The sequence below is a fragment of the Staurois parvus genome, unplaced genomic scaffold (assembly GCF_062004578.1).
Source record: "Staurois parvus isolate SC_StPar_1 unplaced genomic scaffold, SC_StPar_1.0 ptg000093l, whole genome shotgun sequence".
Lineage (NCBI taxonomy): Eukaryota > Metazoa > Chordata > Amphibia > Anura > Ranidae > Staurois > Staurois parvus.
This window is the reverse complement of record NW_028317889.1, coordinates 1207053-1227410: the sequence shown is the minus strand read 5'-3', so window position 1 is coordinate 1227410 and position 20358 is coordinate 1207053. Positions and strand designations below refer to the sequence as shown.

Sequence of the window (20358 nt, the reverse complement as noted above, 5' to 3'; positions counted from 1 at the left end):
GGGAGAAAGAAAGAAAGAAAGAAAGAAAGAAAGAAAGAAAGAAAGAAAGAAAGAAAGAAAGAACGAGAAAGAAAGGAGAGCAGGGCAAGATAAACAAAGAGATAGGGGAGGATAGGAAAGAGAAAGAAGAGGGAGAAAGAAAGAAAGAAAGAAAGAAAGAAAGAAAGAAAGAAAGAAAGAAAGAAAGAAAGAAAGAAAGAAAGAAAGAAAGAAAGAAAGAAAGAAAGAAAGGAGAGGAGAGTGGAGCAAAAGAAAAAAAGAGATAGAGGAGGATATGAGAGAGAAAGAGGGGTAGGGAGAGGGAGAGAATGAAAATGAGGTGAAGACAGAAGGAGAGAGAGAAGAGAGAGAAGGAGAGAAGGAGAGAGAGAGATAGGAAGAAAGTGGAATATGAGAAACAAACAGAGAATGTAGGGTTGGAAACAGAGAAAGAAAGATAATCAGAGAGAGAGGGAGGGATAGAGAAGGAGAAGAACAGGAGAAAGAAAATAAAAGATAATGAAAGGGGTGAAAGAGAAAGAGCGAGAGAGGGATGCAAGACAGGATAAAGAAAGTGATAGAAGACGATGAGAGGGTAGGAGAGAGAAGGAAAGAGAAGCAGAGATGGAGGGAGAGAGCAAGAATGAGAAAGAAACAGAGAGAGAGGGAAAGAAGTAAAAGGGAGAAAGAGGAAAGAAAGAAAGAGAGAGAGAGAGAGAGAAAGAAAGAAAGAAAGAAAGAAAGAAAGAAAGAAAGAAAGAAAGAAAGAAAGAAAGAAAGAAAGAAAGAAAGAAAGAACGAACAAGGAACTGGAGGAGAGAGAAGTAGTAGAAGGCACAGGGAGAAGAGACAGACTGCAGACAGTGCACACATCTCAGACATGTGAAGTGCAATCACCTGCAGCAGCCTCTCATTATCCCTTGCTCTACCTGCAGTACATTACATTACAGTACATAGATCTGCTTGTGTTCCCTGCACTTTGCCATGATTATTGCCCCCCTTGTGTGCTTATTCTGTCATATGCCCCCCAAGTGTGTGTTATAGTCCTCCATGCTCCAAATGCAGAGCTGGTCCTAATGAGCAGAGAAGAGAGTGATATCCCCCCCCCATATGGAGCCTGTAGGAGAGGAGCAGGGTGAGGGCTGTGCTAAGTCTACTATGACATAAGGCTTGGGGGAATTGGAGCATGGAGCAGGCATTGCCATGAAAGCAGAGGCAGGATGAGAGCTGCTGGCAGCACGAAGAGCAGGCTAGCTCTGGAATCAATAGCCGGCAGAGGATGATGTGAGAGGAGAGGGGGGCACACAACAACCATGGCATCGCCTAGCATTAAGCTGCTGTTGCTGCTGCATGAGCCTTCTCATCAATAATTCACTTTTTTTGGTGCCTTTTTTTGGATGCAGAGTTTGGAGATCCAGGATTAAGGAGACTTTTTGGAAGAGGACGGGACAGAATAAAGCCATCAAGACTTTTTTTGGTGTTGGAGGCAGGGGTAACATTTTTTTTTTTTTTTGGAAAGTGAATCTTTTTTTTTTTTCTGACAGAGGTTGAGAGGAGACAGAGCCGACACCATGGTGGTGCTGAAAGCAGTGCGCTCCTATGCGGAGCTCTCCAATGTGCTGATCCCTCTCTGCTGCGCTCTGCTCCTCCTCGGCTCCGCACCTTGCTTAGCCCAGAACGACACCGAGCCCATCGTCCTGGAGGGCAAATGCCTGGTGGTGTGCGACTCCAACCCGGCCACTGACAACAAGGGATCTTCCTCATCCCCTCTTGGGATATCTGTCAGGGCAGCTAACTCCAAGGTTGCCTTCTCAGCTGTCAGGAGTACCAACCATGAGCCGTCTGAGATGAGCAACAAAACTAGGATAATCTATTTCGACCAGGTATGTGCACCTCCTATTCCTTAGAGCTGGATTTAATGTTCGTTTATCTCAAATTTTTTTTTTGGGGGGGGGGGTTGAAGATTTGGTCACATCTGCAGCTTTCCTCCAGAAATGTCAGTTTTACCCCATGTTAACATAAATGTCCCCTAAAGTAGCCAACTGCATGAATTAGACCATTTTTTGGATAAGATGAATAGAGAGTAGTTAGAGATAGATCACTTTGAGGCAGTTGGCCAGCTTGGCCATCTACTACAATATATGCAATGGGTTTAGTCTATATTGGTACTATAAAACCGCTATACAACCACTAAGGTATGCTAGGTGCATGGAAGTAGTTTCTATTTTGTTGATTTGGAATACAAGAACCAGAGATAGGTCACTTTCATGAAGCTGGCAAGCTTGAACATCTCTACAATATTTGCAAGGAGTTTAGCCCATGCAAGTATAGAACGCTTTGGGGGAGTTGGTCAGCTTGAACATTTATTACAATGTATGTAATGGGGTTACACCTTATTGGTACTATATGACCACCAAGGTATGCTGGGTGCTTATAATTATTTTCTATCTTGGTAAATGAGTATGCAAGGACCACAGACAGACCACTTTCATGCAGCTGGCAAGCTTGAACCTCTCTACAATATTTGCAATGAGTTTAGCCCATGCAAGTATAGATCAATCTGGGGGAGTTGGTCAGCTTGAACATCTATTACAATATATGTAATGGGTTTACACCCTATTGGCACTATATGACCACCAAGGTGTGCTAGGTGCTCATAAGTATTTTCTAATCTGGTGAATCAGGATGCAAGAACTGTAGATAGAACATCTTCATGCAGCTGGCAAGCTTAAATATCTCTACAATATTTGCAATGAATTTAGCCCATGCAGGTATAGATCACTTTGGGGGAGTTGGTCAGCTTGAACATCTCTTACAATATATGTAATGGGTTTACACCCTATTGGCACTATATGACCACCAAGGTACGCTAGGTGCTCATAAGTATTTTCTGTTCTGGTGATTCAGATTACAAGGACCATAGACAGACCACCTTGATGCAGTTGGCCAGCTTGAACATCTATTACAATAAATGCATTGAGTTTAGCCTATATTGGTACTACATGACCACTCAGGTATGCTAGCTGCATGTATGTATTTTCTACTGCTTTGGTATGGAATGACCAGAGATACTTTGATGCAGTTGGCCAGCTTGGACATGTATTACCATAAATGCAAGGAGTTTTACCCATATATTGGTACTATACATCCACTCAGGTATGCTAGCAGCACCTAAGAATTGTTTATTATGCTGATTCAGCATGGAATGACCAGAAATAGATCACTTTGAGGCAGCTGGCCAGATTGAACCTCTTTTGCAATTTATGCAATGAGTTTAGTCCATATTGGTACTATGTGCCCACAAAAGGTATGCTATCTAGATGACTTTCCATTTTGCAGATTTAGAATGAGCAGAGATAGATCACTTTCATGGATCTGGCCAGGGCGAGCGTGTATTGCAATATATGTACGCACTTTGGCCACTATAGTACACTAAGTTTAAGTTAAGTTTCCATTTCGATGCAACTTGAATGTATGCAGTCATATTAATTCATATTAGAACTATAGAAATACTGAGGTATGCTGGATGTATGTAAGAATTTTCCATTTTGCTGGTTAAGTATGAAAGGAGCACAGATATATCACTTTTACACAGTTGTCCAGGTTGAACCTGTATATGTAATTTGTTGATGCCATATTGGTACTATATGACCACTAAAGTACGCTGGGCGCTTGGAAGTATTTTCCAATTGGCTGGATGAGTATAAAAGGAACAGAGATAATTCCCTTTGATGCACCTGTATTACAATATAGGTAATTTGTGTACACCATATTGTAATATATGCCCACACAGTACACTAGGTGCATGGAAGTATCTTACATTTTGTTGGCTGAGTAGTGAAGGACCAGAGATAGGTCCCTTTGATGCACTTGTATTACAATATAGGCAATTTGTGTACACCATATTGGTCCTATATGCCCACACAGTACACTAGGTGCATGGAAGTATCTTACATTTTGTTGGCTGAGTAGGGAAGGACCAGAGATAGGTCCCTTTGATGCACTTGTATTACAATATAGGCAATTTGTGTACACCATATTGGTCCTATATGCCCACACAGTACACTAGGTGCATGGAAGTATCTTACATTTTGTTGGCTGAGTAGGGAAGGACCAGAGATAGGTCCCTTTGATGCACTTGTATTACAATATAGGCAATTTGTGTACACCATATTGGTCCTATATGACCAGTAAAGCACACTAGGTGCATGGAAGTATCTTACATTTTGTTGGCTGAGTAGGGAAGGACCAGAGACAGGTCATTTTGATGCACTTGTATTACAATATAGGCAATTTGTGTACACCATATTGGTCCTATATGACCAGTAAAGTACACTAGGAGCATGGAAGTATCTTACATTTTGTTGGCTGAGTAGGGAAGGACCAGAGACAGGTCCTTTTGATGCACTTGTATTACAATATAGGTAATTTGTTTACACCATATTGGTCCTATATGACCACTAAACTTCACTAGGTGCATGTAATTATTTCCCATTTGGCTGGTTGATTAGGGACTGGTTAGAGAAGCACATCTTGGACATATATTGCAACAAATACAATAATTTTAACCCATATTGGAACTAAGGTATGCTAAATGTATAGAAGTATTTTCCTTTACAGAGTACAGAATGACCAGAGATGGATCACATGGATGCAGTTGACCATGTATTGCAATTTTTGCAATGAATTTTCCCACCAAAGTGCGTACGATGCACAAATAGATCACTTTGATGCAGTTGGCCAGCTTGGGCATATCCTGCACTATAGACAAATGAAAAAAAATACTGATTTTCTGCACAATTTTGGAAGAAGGGTGCATAGGGTTAACCGAGAATCTTTCGTTTTCACTGAGCCATGAGTGGCAGATTTTCATGCTCTTCTTCCGCAGTATTTTCAGACCGTGTTTTTCAGATTTATGGCTTCTTATTGCCATGGGAATCAACAGGTGCACGCTATTGATATTTCACAGTTCCTAGACGGCTGTGTTAAGTGCTGGAATTCCAATGCGTTGCACCAAGGACACCCAAGTGCTACAGGCCATTCAGCGCTCACCTTCGAGCACCCACTGACTGTTAGACTCAAGGAATCGCATCTTATAAATATTTCATAAGCTATATTCATGTTTGCAGTAATTAAGCACGAGTAAACATGCCAAGGAACGATGCTACACAATCAGCTTTGGCGTTCCCGGCCGTACCTTTCGCTGTGTCAGCTTGCTGGCTGGAAAGGATCTGCAGTGATAAGTTTTATAACATGTTACCAGATCAATTGTGTGGTCGTAGATGTGGTCATCAAAAAAAGCTCTTGGATTCCAGTTAGAATTTAAATCAAAGTCATTGGACTGGTTCTGTTTTAGCAGCTACATTCTTTTAGAAGACTGAATTCTGGCTGGAAGGTCTTTTTCATGGGGTTGATTGTTTGGCAGGGCAGGAACAGACCTACTGTGATATGATTTAGGTCATAACTCATGACTTCGGTCATAATCACATTAGCGTCTCCTGACTCTAACCACATATCATGACATCTCAATATGTATGTACTAACATTTTACTAGCAATGTGGCAAACGTGAGCATGGCGATCATTAGGAAGGTCATGTAGCTACCATTTTGGAAAACAGGGGCTGATTTAAATCTCATCCAGCAAGCTGGAAAATGTATACAACCAGGCATGTATTTTTACTTTTTCCATTGACATTGAATAGACTAAACACAATGCTGCAGCAAGTCAAGAGGCAAAGCCCCACCATATGCTTTAAAGACAGTCTTATCATCTAGGACAGTGGTTCTCAGCCTCAGTCCTCAGGTATCCCCAACAAGTTATGTTTTTAGGATTTCTTTCACCTTGCATGCTTTTAGGTCAATGTCAAAGGCTTGGTATTCATGTCTAATAGGAATTCCCAAAACATGGCCTATTGGGGGACTTGAGGAATGAGATTGGGAAGCACTGATCTAGAATGAAGAGGTACAGTAGATATTGTTATGGCTAGATGGAGTTGTGTCTTTTTTTCAACCTGACTAACTATGTTATAAAGGTCCCCAGGGCTTCTGAGCCCACCATAGAGACGAGACGTTCTTCAAAACCCTTTTGTACTTATTAGGCATTAAAAAGTGTCTTGTTGCTGTTGATGGCTACATGACCTGCCTATTAGTACTGCTTGTCGATGAGCAATGGTATCTTGGCATACATGTTATGATCCAATAATCATTTGTGATTTTTCTAATTCCATCCAGAGATGACAGATCTTGTCATTTGGATCGCCTTTGTCTTTGACCCTTAAAGATTTTTGAAATCGGCAAAGAGTTGGATCGGTTCCAAAATGCCTTCAAGCCCATTGTGTGGTGCTTTTATCGAAGGGATCGGTCTAATGCAGGTGAATGTACATTGTGTTGCATCAGTTGACTGGTTTGATCATCATGTTGATTAAAACGATTGTATCGAAGGTCAGTCTCATGAAAACCAATGAGTGTATGGGCAGAATTGGCTTGGGCCGAAGAATAGCTGACCTAGTAGACCGTTGTCTTTCCAGTCTGCTTACAGCTGCAAAAGAGCAAAGCCATAACAAAAAAAAAAAGAAGTCTAAAGTAAATGAAGTCATTAATTAATTCCCTGCCGTCAGTGTTATTTAATTTTCTGAACGTGAAGAAAGTGCGTGCCATGATTTATTGGTAGGGACACAGCAGGATACGTTTCGTACTATATATTCACTCTGTGGGAAGACAAACACGCTAGCAAGCGGCGTGGTGTCTCACAATGAGTGTTTTCACCAAACAGGCTTTGTATGCCTCTCCTACACTCCTCACGATCCTAATTTAATGAAGCCTTTGATTTGGCCACCCAGTGAAGCAGCCGAAGCCACGAGTCAATGCGTAAAGACTTGAAGAGTTAATATGGCTCGCTGCCTGCTGTTTCTGCTGTTCAGATTAGCGCCCCGTCATGTTTCATGGCTTAACCTCTTTGTTTCCCAAGATCTATTGGTGCAATATGCCTATGGAAGTCATCAGGAACAATGCCATGTGCTGTGAGAACGTTGGTCAATGTGCCGTGAGAACGTTGGTCAATGTGCCATGTGCGGTGAGAACGTTGCAGCTAGGAGTCCGCACTTCTGCACGTTGCTAGTCCTCATAACCCTCTGAATTATAGTCAAGTTACCTAATGCATACTGACACCGAAAAATGTGACCTGGTCATTTATGATTTAATTAAATCTGGTCATGGGGGGGTGGGTCAGGTGTTTTTTAGGGAGTGCCCAAACCTCTTTTGGGACCTCAGCTGCTTGTGTTCCACTATAACTCTTAATATAGTTCTGACATCATCCATGGTGGGGTACTGAATGGGGATCTACATGGACTGCAATAATATTAGGACTTGAGTTGTTGACTTTACATATTAACCTCTTTTGGGACTTCATCTGCTTGTGTTCCACTATACCTCTTAACGTAGCACTGACATCATCCATGGCGGGGTACAGAATGGGGATCTACATGGATTGTGTTTATATTTTTAGGACATGAGCTGTTGACTTTACATATTAACCTCTTTGGGAATTCATCTGCTTGTGTTCCACTTTAACTATTAATATAGCACTGACATCATCCATGGCGGGGTACAGAATGGGGACCTATGTGGACTGTAATTATAATATTAGGGCTTGAGCTGTTGACTTTACATATTACCTCTTTGGGACTTCTGCTTGTGTTCCACTGTACCTCTTAACGTAGCACTGACATCATCCATGGTGGAGTACAGAATGGGGACCTACGTGGACTGTAATTATAATATTAGGGCTTGAGCTGTTGACTTTACATATTAACCTCTTTGGGAATTCATCTGCTTGTGTTCCACTTTAACTATTATAGCATTGACATCATCCATGGTGGGGTACAGAATGGGGGCCTATATGGACTGTATTTATATTATTAAAGCTTGAGCTATTGACTCAAAAAAATAAATCTGGTCATGGGAGGGGTCAGGTATTGTTTAGTGGGTTGCCAAACCTCTTTTGGGACCTCGCCTGCTTGTGTTCCACCATAACTATTATTATAGAGCTGACATCATCCATGGTGGGGTACAGAATGGGGGCCTACATGGACTGTATTTATATTATTAAAGCTTGAGCTATTGACTCAGAAAAAAATCTGGTCATGGAAAGGGTCAGGTATTTTTTAGTGGTTTGCCAAACCTCTTTTGGGACATCACCTGCTTCTGTTCCACCATAACTATTATTATAGTGCTGATATCATCCATGGTGGGGTACAGAATGGGGGCCTACATGGACTATATTTCTACTGTAAAAGCTAGAACTGTTAACTCTACGGATTAACTTCTTTGGGGCTTCAGCTGCTTGCGTTCCACTATAACAATTAATATAGCGCTGACTCCATCCATGGTGGGGTACAGAATGGGGTCCTACATTGACTGTAATTATTGAGCTGTTAACTCTATTGATTAACTTGGTTTATGTGCCTGTTGTTCAGGTGGGTGCCACATGATTTAACTCTTTTGTTGCCAAGCATTTCACACCAGAGAAATAAAATTGTTATGGTTCTATTGTTGCAGAACCTCATCCATCTGTGGTTCTTATAGATTTCATAGAACTACATCTTTAAAGGTGTCTGACTGACTGAGGACACATAGGGACCAAAGTAGGGATCGACTGCAATCAATTACCAATCAGAAATCAGCTTTCATGAATCTAATCACTCTAGCCAACCAGAAATGTCTACCAACAATTCTTAAGACTTTCTACACAGCACAGTTCCCTGCACCTTCTCATTAAAGTACCATTCCATCCCAAAAAGGAAATTGCGGTCATTGGGAACTGCAGCGGCGAGTTCCCACCTACAGTATAGTAGTCTCACTCCCACTGTTGCATTTTTATATTATCTTGCAAGACAAAGAAAGTAACGGGGGGGGGGGACAGTCAGGGGCTTATTTACCACAAGGCAAACAAGGCATTTGCCTAGGGCAGCACTTTTCAGAGTGGCAGCACCACCCCCTGGAAGAAGGGACATTTGCGGCATGGGGACCAGGTGGGAGTCGAGAGAGGCTACAGACTACTTGATTGTGTATGCAGAGCACGACTCTCATTCTCAGCATTGTCTGGAGCTGTGAAGGTGAGCGACTTTCTCTCCCGGGGGGGGGGGGGGGATTGGATGTGTTAGTGGAAGGCTCTCCCGGGTGGGGGCAGGGGTGTGGTTGGTCAACATTAGGCTCTCTCTGCAGGGGGGTGAGTCCGATTTTTGTGTTGGCTCCTATATACACCACTGGGGACAGTGAGACATTATAGAGGGCAGGGAGCTAAGCACTTGGTGGGAACGGCTTCAGGTTGGAGTCCATGAAAGATAGGGAGCTAAGCACTCTGTGGGAATGGATTCAGGTTGGAGTCCATGAAAGATAGGGAGATAAACACTAGGTGGGAACGGCTTCAGGTTGGAGTCCATGAAAGATAGGAAGCTAAGCACTCGGTGGGAACGGATTCAGGTTGGAGTCCATGAAAGATAGGGAGCTAAGCACTTGGTGGGAACGGCTTCAGGTTGGAGTCCATGAAAGATAGGGAGCTAAGCACTTGGTGGGAACAGCTTCAGGTTGGAGTCCATGAAAGATAGGGAGCTAAGCACTTGGTGGGAATGGATTCAGGTTGGAGTCCATGAAAGATAGGGAGCTAAGCACTAGATGGGAACGGCTTCAGGTTGGAGTCCATGAAAGATAGGGAGCTAAGCACTAGGTGGGAATGGCTTCAGGTTGGAGTCGATGAAAGATAGGGAGCTAAGCACTAGGTGGGAACGGCTTCAGGTTGGAGTCCATGAAAGATAGGGAGCTAAGCACTAGGTGGGAACGGCTTCAGGTTGGAGTCCATGAAAGATAGGGAGCTAAGCACTAGGTGGGAACGGATTCAGGTTGGAGTCCATGAACGATAGAAGAAGCCCATAGTTAATTAAACCCACTCATAGCTGTAATAAACACAGATGGGCATATGAGATGGATATGGTCACTCAAAAATGTATATTTCAGTTATGAGTGGACTTTGACAGTGTGGGCTGAAAAATTGTAATAAACAGAAGTGGGCATGCAAAAAGGGTGTCACCCAAAAGTCTCAATATGACTTGAAAGTATACATAAATCCCATGACCAGGGGCGGACTGACCATTTGGAAACTTGGGCACTGCCCGAGGGCCCGGGGTCAGTAGGGGGCCCCATGAGATGCCCCTGGTACCTTTTTCATAGGCTTTTTTGAGTTTGGGCAAGGACACAGGGGCCCTATGATCCCCTATTGCCCGGGGGCCCCATGAGTTGTCAGTCCCATGACTTTGCACATTCATAATCTGTAAGGTATTCTGCAACACTTTATGGAAAATGGAGAATTATTCAGCTTGTGTGATTGATTATTCTGTCTCTTTATCGAAGGAGCTTACACTCTAAGGTCCTCAACACAGACACACACACACGCTCACACACGCACACCTTCCTCTACAGAACATCCAGTTCTCAATACAATATTATCATTATATGAGGTTGTTCTGGCAGCAGGGCACCTCACATAATTAGAAAAGCAGAAATTAATGGACCGGAGTTTTCCATCCGATTGACCTTACAACAAGACACATTGTAATCCTCCGCCGATGTCGTTTTGATCTCATTTATTTCTGCTTTATTCCTAATCGTTACATCATTTTAGATCAAATAAATTCATTCGTTCTAAGAGTTACTCGTGTGTGCGTCCTCCTGCTTTCCCATTAAACAATGTTTTATTATCGTGATTTCTTTATGTCACCAACCTATACCGTAGCCCCTTTACAGAAATGCAAGGATTGTTTGAATGCACTCAGCAAAGAAACTTCTTTACGTAAGCCTGAATAAGAAACCTATTTGGAGGTCTTTTTTTACAATATTTCATTTTTATTAGGTCATTAGAAATATACAGAAATGAAAAGAATTTTAAAAAAAACAAAAGGGTTTTTCTTTGCGCTCTGACAGTGTAACTGAGACCTAATTAATGAACTGGATTCAGAGAACTCCTGAATTTCAACTACGGTCATTCCGAAGGGAGTTGGGTCTATTCTACTCTAATTACACCTAAATATGCTGCATTGCAAATAGCTGGAGAGACAACAGCGCAGCATCATTTTCAGAGAGTCAGTGGCCGTGCATCTGGATGAGATGTACATATTTATCTATTGCAGGCTCGGAATATTGGAAGCAATTTCAATGCATTTTCCTTCATGCTCTGTCTGAGAGGCGTTGTACTTAAGATGAAATAAAATGCTGTTTAACGTGTATCTGAACCCAGGGACAATGTAACAAATGTGATTTTGTGTGATGTACAATGTCATTTTTTTCAGCTTACAGTCCTGTAAGTGGTGACTGCATTCGTTTTCATTTTTTAGGCTTTTTTCTTTATTTTCACCACCAGTCACGGACTTCCTGTCTTGTGGTGGACACGCTCACTCCTACACTGTATCTATGGAGGAGCACCTGGACAGCAGCATTGTCCCCTTGTGGGGAGGGTGGTGTTAGTTGGACTAGTGAATTAAAAAAAATAGTCCCCTTGCACAGTAATACAGCGCTCCCTGCGTTCCTGTCACTTCTGGAACACAGGGGCGGACTGACAACTCATGTGGCCCCCGGGCAATAGGGGATCATGGGGCCCCTGTGTCTTTGCCCAAACTCAAAAAAGCCTATGAAAGAGGTACCAGGGGCATCTCATGGGGCCCCCTACTGACCCCAGGCCCTCGGGCAGTGCCCGAGTTTCCAAATGGCCAGTCTGCCCCTGATATTGCTGCTGCTAAGATTGCACCTAAATCAACCATTTATCGGATCATCGAGAACTTCAAGGAGAGAGGTCCAATTGTTGTGAAGAAGGCTTTGGTGCACCCAAGAAAGTCCTGGAAGTCCTTTCTTCGAAGCATGTCTAGCACCTTTTGCTATTCATGCTGGATCTCCCCAATGTTGTCAAAACCATGACCTTTGAGCTGGATCTTCATCTTCAGAAAGAAGGTGAAGTCCGCAGAAGCCAAATCTGGTGATTAGGGTTGGTGCGGAAGTGAGATCATTGCAGCCTGGGGATGAACTTGGCAGCAACATGGTGCATGGTCGAATCACTCGTGAGGATTGCCTGGACTGTTCCGTATGGCACACCGACAATGGCAGCAATGTTGTGGATTGTTCTCCGACGATCATCATGCACAAGTTCCCTTATGGTTTCGACATTTTTGGGTGTTGGGCTCGCTGAAGGTCTTCCCGATATCTCATCGTCTTCTAGTGATGCTCTTCTGCTCTTGAAGCGCACATGCCACTCAAAACACCTCGAATGACTGATTGCAACATCGCCGTAAACTTGCCAAATCATTTCAAATGTCCCTTCAGCAGATTTACCCAGTTTCATGCAGAATTTCCCATTTGCTCTTTGTTCTAACTTGCTGTCTATGATGAAACAGCAGACGTGGTAACACATGTGATCAGAATTGCACCAGTTGCACAGCTCCCGATGTACACAGAATGATGTCTTTTGGCACAATGACTTATGAAGGTGACTGTGCCCGTCACCTTACGCTGCCATCTGTTGGCACGTTACAAAAGTAGTCTGAAACCTTTTTGATACCACCTCATATTAATAGGATCAACGAGTGATAAAACTATGTTATGGGGACTCAGGAAAGTGAAGACTGCTGTGTTAATGTGGAGGCAGCCTGCATCACGTATGTCATTTTCTATTTTGCCTATAGTTCACTTTAAGTCAAGATTTCAATTCAGTCCTGAGCATTTAACAAGCTCCAAGTGAAGCCCATAGAAACCAACTGTAAATCAACGTTCACTGGCAGACCACACTACAGACAGTTCTGTGATTGATAGCTATGGTTTTCTGCACTTTATCCATCTTGCTATTTTAAGGGTTGGTTGATTCAGAATTTAGATTAACAATTTTCTGCAAACCCAATGGCTTTTTTATATTGTTTGGGAACTCTGATGGTGAGATATACTGTACCTGAGTGTATTTCTTGTACCATAGTAAGAAACCAGATCATGACAAATGTATTAACATACTGGACATCCCATTCCAAAATCATGGGCACTAATATGGACTTCCCACACCTCTTTTTGCACCTGTAACAGCCGTCACTTTTCTGGGAAGACTTTTCACAAGCCCTTGGCCCATTCAGCCAAAAGAGGATTTAAGAGTTCAGGTACTGATTTTAGATGAGAAGACCTGACTCCAGGTCAGCATTCTGAGTCATCCCAAAAGTGTTCAGTGGAGTTAAGGTCAGGGCTTTGCGCAGGATACCCAAGTTCCTCCACACCAAATTGGTAAAAGATATTAAGTAGGGCTCAGGTCAGGGCTTTGTGCAGGGCACTCAAGTCCCTCCACACCAAACTGGTAAGAGATGTTCAGTAGGGTTGAGGTCTGGGTTTTGTGGAGGACACTCGAGTTCCTCCACACCAAACTGGTTAAAGGTGTTAAGTAGGTTGTGGTCTGGGCTTTGTATAGGATCATTTGGAAACTCAGGCACTGCCCGAGGGCCCGGGGTCAGTGGGGGGCCCCATGAGATGCCCCTGGTACCTTTTTCATAGGCTTTTTTGAGTTTGGGCAAGGACACAGGGGCCCCATGATCTCCTATTGCCCGGGGGCACCATGAGTTGTCAGTCCGCCCCTGTATAGGACACTTGAGTTCCTCCACCCCAAACTGCTTAAAGATGTTCTGTAGGGTTGAGGTCAGGGCTTTGTGCAGGACACTTGAGTTCCTCTACACCAAACTGGTTAAAGGTGTTCAGTAGAGTTGAGGTCATGGCTCTGAACAGGGTACCTGAGTTCCTCCACACCCAATCCATCAAACCATGCCTTTTTAGATCTGGTTTTGTACAAAGCAGACTTGGCTTGCAAGTAACATTCCAATTCATCCCAGAAGTATTCGGTAGGGATGATGTCACGGCTTTGTGTAGACAACTTGTGGTTCTTCACCCCACACTGGTCAAACCGTGTCTTTATGGAGCTGGCTTTGTACACAGGGGCACAGTCATGCTGGAACAGAAAAGGGTCCTCACAAAACTGTTACATAAAGGTTAAAGAGAATTGTCTAAAATGTCTTTGCATGCTGAAGCATTTCCAGTACCCTTCACTGGGAACACCTGAACTCAATAATTTAGAAGGAAGGGTTCATATACTTTTCATTTTTTATCTGCACATAGTATCAGCGGGATTTTCCATCCCACTCTTTTCTTGCAGCCATTACAAGAGGGTTACGTAGAATATTTTACATTACAGTAAATCCATTAGTAAATTCATACATCTTTTGCTACAGTACCAGCAAGCTCACTGGAGGCACTTCAGTGATATACTTCAACCCAACATGATGGACTAACCTTTTAAATAATGTTGGCACAAAAAGTCATAGTGTGAGTTAACATACTAGTAACTAGGCACCAACAGCCTTAATTTTAGCCATGAAACCTGGATTCTGATTGGCCTTTGTAAGTTGCTTACACTATTCCTGTTTGTGCTATTATTACACAAGCACATAATTGTGTTCTAAAACTCTGATTGAGGCAGGTATTCTAAGAGTGGTACTGCACAGGGCAGGGGATAAAGTAGTACCACCAGTCCTCTGGAACAAGCCAGAGGTCAGGACAGGCAGAAGACACAGATATCTAGGAACAAGCCAGAGGTCAGTACAGGCAGAAGACACAGATATCTAGGAACAAGCCAGAGGTCAGGACAGGCAGCAGACACAGATATCTAGGAACAAGCCAGAGGTTAGGACAGGCAGCAGACACAGATATCTAGGAACAAGCCAGAGGTCAGGACAGGCAGCAGACACAGATATCTAGGAACAAGCCAGAGGTTAGGACAGGCAGAAGACACAGATATCTAGGAACAAGCCAGAGGTCAGGACAGGCAGCACACACAGATATCTTGGAACAAGCCAGAGGTCAGGACAGGCAGGAGACACAGATATCTAGGAACAAGCCAGAGGTTAGGACAGGCAGAAGACACAGATATCTAGGAACAAGCCAGAGGCCAGGACAGGCAGCAGACAGATATCTAGGAACAAGCCAGAGGTCAGGACAGGCAGAAGACACAGATATCTAGGAACAAGCCAGAGGTCAGGACAGGCAGCAGACACAGATATCTAGGAACAAGCCAGAGGTTAGGGCAGGCAGCAGACACAGATATCTAGGAACAAGCCAGAGGTCAGGACAAGCAGCAGACACAGATATCTAGGAACAAGCCAGAGGTTAGGGCAGGCAGCAGACACAGATATCTAGGAACAAGCCAGAGGTCGGGACAGGCAGAAGACAAAGATATCTAGGAACAAGCCAGAGGTCAGGACAGGCAGAAGACACAGATATCTGGGAACAAGCCAGAGGCCAGGACAGGCAGCAGACAGATATCTTGGAACAAGCCAGAGGTCAGGACAGGCAGCAGACACAGATATCTAGGAACAAGCCAGAGGTCAGGACAGGCAGCAGACACAGATATCCAGGAACAAGGCAAAATTCGGTACACAGGAATCAATGGAGGATAAAGGCTGGATAGCAGGATTGTGTACCAGGGGCTTGCCAGCTAGTTTGCAAAGGCATTTATTGTGCAACAAAATGGAAGCTGCACCAAGTTTAAACAGGGTAGGTAAGAGGAAGGAGTCACTCTGATAAATTACAACCTGATAGGAGTCAGGAGCATGCTAAATTGATAGGCTGCAACATGACACGGGGAGGAAAGTGTCACTGAGATGGGCTGCAGTCATTCAGACAAAGGGTGCCACGCCAATTAGCTATTCACAGCAGGAAGTGGATATTGCGCTTATAGAATGCAGCTGCAATACTCTTGGTAACACCCAGAAATGCACATTTCCACATGACTTAGAATCAGAGGTGGAGCTGGGTTGAGGAAGGTAATTAGCACTGTATAGGGCTCTGTGTAGGACACTCCAGTTCCTCCACACCAAACAGGTCAAACCATGTCTTTATGGAGCTGGCTTTGTGCACAGGGGCACAGACATGCCTAAACAGAAAAGGGTCTTTACCAAACTGTTATCACAAGGATGGAAAAACACAATTATCTAAAATGTTTTTGTATATTGTAGTAATATTGTATATTGTAGTAATAACAGTACCCATCACCGAAACACCCAAACCCAATGATTTGAGGGGGTTCACAAATGTCTGACCACGTAATTGGTTTCCCTGACTCTCTTACATTCTTGGATATTTTTCAAGAGGGACAGAAGGAATACATTTCCAAAGTCTTCACTGATGTGCAGCTCTAACACAATTGTTTCCATTGTTCCATTGTTGGCAGGGCAGTAACGGAAAAATCAATTATGAAATGTAAAAATAGACCAGATCCTTTCTTTCCATCTAACTGTGTTAGCATTTACAATTACTAGAGGATATTACTAGAATGTTTTGATCCAGGGGACAGATTCAGCCTCAATCATGGGTCAAGAAAGGAATTTTGAGCCAAAAGTGGCTATGGTTGTTCAGGGCAGGGAGCTTGTTGTGCTCCTAGGCCACAATATCTGAAGACTGTAGATGACGGAATCTGAGGGATAGATGTCTTTGTAATTTGGTAATTTCCCACTGCTGACCACCCATGGACTGACCATGGACCTCTTCTTTGCTACTTGTACATTGATGTTCCTCAAAATGAACACTGAAAATGCTGACATCAGCTACTCCTCTCACACTAATTTGTTTTTATGTCTTCCAGATCTTAGTAAATGTGGGTAACTTTTTCACGTTGGAATCAGTGTTTGTGGCCCCAAGAAAAGGAATCTATAGCTTCAACTTTCACGTCATAAAGGTTTACCAAAGTCAAACAATACAGGTAAGCAATACTTCTTCACTACAGCAACCTTAAATATCCCATATGGTGATTAAAGTGCATCTGAAGTTGTCTTTTTTAATAATTTTGGATAAAGTAGGAAAGAAGTTAAAACCCTTATCAGTTTTTTCTGCCTTTGCCTCATTGGGGAGATTTTTCCTCACTTCTTGTCCTATAGACACAACAGGAACTGAGTGAAAATCTCCCTAAAGTGAGGAAACCCCTAAACAAAGCAAGTACCACCAGTCAAGATTTCCTCTTGAAGCCTCCTGTTCTGGCTATACATTTTGTCCCAGTGTTAATGGTCAAAAAGATAGAAAAATTAACCCAATGGGGACAAAGACAGAAAATACAAACCTGAAAGAGATTCTCATCCTTCCCCACTATGCCCTCAACAAGCACAAATGAAGTCAAGTTTTACAAATTGGATGGAAATGTATGAAACAGTGACTAGAGGAGCTGGAATTTTTTGTTAGATCTAATAGGAGCTGAATTTTTTAATTAGATCTAAGAGACTGTAATGTGAGTGGTGTGATTGGACAACCTTTTATTATATCTATAACAGACAGTAGGTTTGTAAAGTCACAATCATTGTGGTTGTGGAGAAATCTCGTAATCTATTACATACAGTCACCATTTCATTGTACAGGTTTTAATAAAGCGTATGGGAATTTTGTAAGAAAATGAGATACGTGGATTGTGAAAATAAAAGACGATATCAGGTGCAATGAGCTTTATACTTCAGTCATGGGTGGATAAAGGTGGACTAATCACCCAGTGGATCCTTATAGTGCTGGGGAGATCTACTGACCTCCGTTCCCAGTTCTTCCCCCCTCAAAAATGAATATAAAGCTGAGAAAAGTAAAAAAAACAAAAAAACAAAAAACAGCTCCGCTGTTTATCATTGAAACCCGTCCTGGAGCTCCCATCAGTGAGTTTGCCTAGGCTGAGATGATGTCACCAGTCTGTTACAGGCAGAAGGAAGCATTTCCTCAGTCTAAATTTCTGCAGGGATCAGATTGTAACATTGCAGCAAGTCACAAGATGAGAGGCTGCATCAGTGGCTGATCTGAGTCAGTCATTTGTGAACACAGCCATGAACTGTGCAGGCACGGGGATTTACATGATTGCATCATCCGTGACCTGGCATTTTAGTCCAGGAAGTAAACGGTGAACCTGGAGGTCTGAACAAATACGGAGAGGTCCTGGAGAGAAAAGCAGTTGAAGGCATTGTCAAAGGAGTACTATGATCTTTTTTGAGAGGTCATAAGATTGGGATTCATCAGGTTCAAAATGGTTGCTGGGTAGCTGAACACCCACTGTTTTTGTTGGGCTGTCTCGTTAGCCAACCCATAGTGCTTTGGGAATCCTTTGTCATATATATTTTTTTTTGCAAAGATTGTATACATGTAGCAAAAAAATATCTAAAACACCAGTCTAAGGAACGTGTTTTTCATATGTTTGTCACTGCACTTTTTATGTGTCTTTCACTCCACAAGGATGGTAGGGTGTGGATCACTGGGCCTACCCTAAAGTGTTGAGGAGGATATGGAGCTCTTAGGTTCTTTCTTCCTCTGCCTAGAGGGTCTCTCTTCAGAAGAGTCCCGAACTTTGCGCTCTGTGGCCACCTTCGACTGGCAATGAGGAGAGGGGTCAGTCATGTGTTTTGGCTAGCTCGGGTGTCGGCAACCCGCGGCTCCGGAGCCGCATGCGGCTCTTTTTCACTTTTCCTGCGGCTCCGGAGCACACTGCCCACCAGGTGACAGGCAATAGGGTCGGCAAGCCGCGGCTCTTTTAATGCAGCTCTTCTGTGTGCCGGGCGCCCGCTGGCAAACATTGGCTGTCAGGATGTAGGCGGGGCAGCGTGACGAACTCCTCTCCTCTCACAGTCCGCCCTGAAGACCAGAACGGCGTGGGAACCCAGCAAGAGGAACACGCGGAGCAAAGGTAAGTGAATTCACACAATATGGGGAATGAATTACTATAGGGGGGATGAATTACTATATGGGGGATGAATTACTATAGGGGGGATGAATTACTATATGGGGGATGAATTACTATATGGGGGATGAATTACTATAGGGGGGATGAATTACTATGGGGGATGAATTACTACAGGGGAGGAATTACTATATGGGGGATGAATTACTATATGGGGGATGAATTACTATAGGGGGGATGAATTACTATAGGGGGGATGAATTACTATGGGGGATGAATTACTATATGGGGGATGAATTACTATGGGGGATGAATTACTATATGGGGGATGAATTACTATATGGGGGATGTATTTTCAGTTTTAAAAATGTTTCTCTCAAAATAAATTTCAATCGTGGTTTTGGCGAGATTTGGCTCAGTCGAAAAAAAAGGTTGCCCACCACTGACCTAAGGCTATGATTGTGATTATGAGGATACACTGTGGCCCTGATTAACCCTTTGCTTACTGGGCCCTTAAACCCCCTTCATGACCAGAGCGTTTTTTGCAATATATGCAGTGTCGGATTTGTTTTAAATGTTGCAATGGTTTTGCGGCTCCCAGTCTTTTTTTCCCTCTCGGAAACGGGTCCAAGTGGCTCTTTATGTCTTAAAGGTTGCAGACCCCTGGGCTAGCTGGACCAGAGTGCCTTGCCACTGTCTGGAGTCTGGCAGCCTGGATGGTCAGGGAAGGGTTCTTCCTCTTTGGGAGGCGAGTCAGGGAAGGGTTCTTCCTCTTTGGGAGGCGACCAATAACACACCATGTCCTTTTTTGGTACACTTTTTTTGTGCACTGCATGCAAAAATAGCATCATATATACCCTAAAAATAAAATGCATCTATATATATAATTGATCTCTATACTGATTGAATGGACTTTCTGACTTCAGTCAGCTGCAGAGTTTATTAAATGTTAATGGGAATTGTCCTTTAATTAATCCACCCATTACTATTTACACTCCTAGGGTCCAGCTGTCTGTGTCGCAGTGCACAACTCATGGAAAAAGCCTTTATAATCATATTAATGAGAACATTACAGCTCCTGCAGCCCCCATAAACAGGATGTTAATATAGTCGGGGGGTTTTTTCCCTTTGTAGTGTAAATGAGTGGCACCGTAGCATCCCTATACTTTGTTCTGAGCGTGCAGAGAGGCTGAAGCAGAAAGGTGTGACCCATCCGTAATTATCCTGTGCTATTTTTATTAATAACTATCTTTATGGAGCTTGTGAATTTTTAATGAGTCCATTAACCTTGCAGGCTTATTTTTGGTGTCTGGTGCAGGGAAAGTGAATGAGCTTTGTTTAAAGCATCCGTCCATAGTTGAGAAATATTTCATTGGATCGTGGGATTTGGTGGACTGAATCACCCAAGTGGCTTCTGATATCCCTTGGGGTCTCCAGCAGTGCTATCTCCTTCTTATAATACCTGCCTATCGCTCTTGATGTCCATCTTGGGATTTTGGTGTTTTCACCAACCAGTGGTAGTCTCTAGTCTGGGTTCTCCATAATAGGAAAAAAAAATCCATCAGGGATAGTCTCCTAATAGGGTAAGTGATATTTCAGTGGATTGTGTCATTTGGTGGAC

The 20358-nt window shown here is 43.2% G+C and overlaps 1 protein-coding gene across 1 annotated transcript in view; it reads left to right on the top strand.

Annotated features, from left to right (window-relative positions):
• The first annotated feature begins 326 nt into the window (after positions 1 to 326).
• The window catches only part of CBLN4 (cerebellin 4 precursor), a 39233-nt gene continuing 19201 nt past the window's right edge, over positions 327 to 20358 (top strand). Inside the window, exons 1-2 of the mRNA XM_089670711.1 lie at positions 327 to 1862; positions 16683 to 16799. Coding sequence (XP_089526837.1) covers positions 1551 to 1862; positions 16683 to 16799 — 429 coding nt within the window. The 5' untranslated portion in view covers positions 327 to 1550. The remainder of the gene's footprint in view (positions 1863 to 16682; positions 16800 to 20358) is intronic.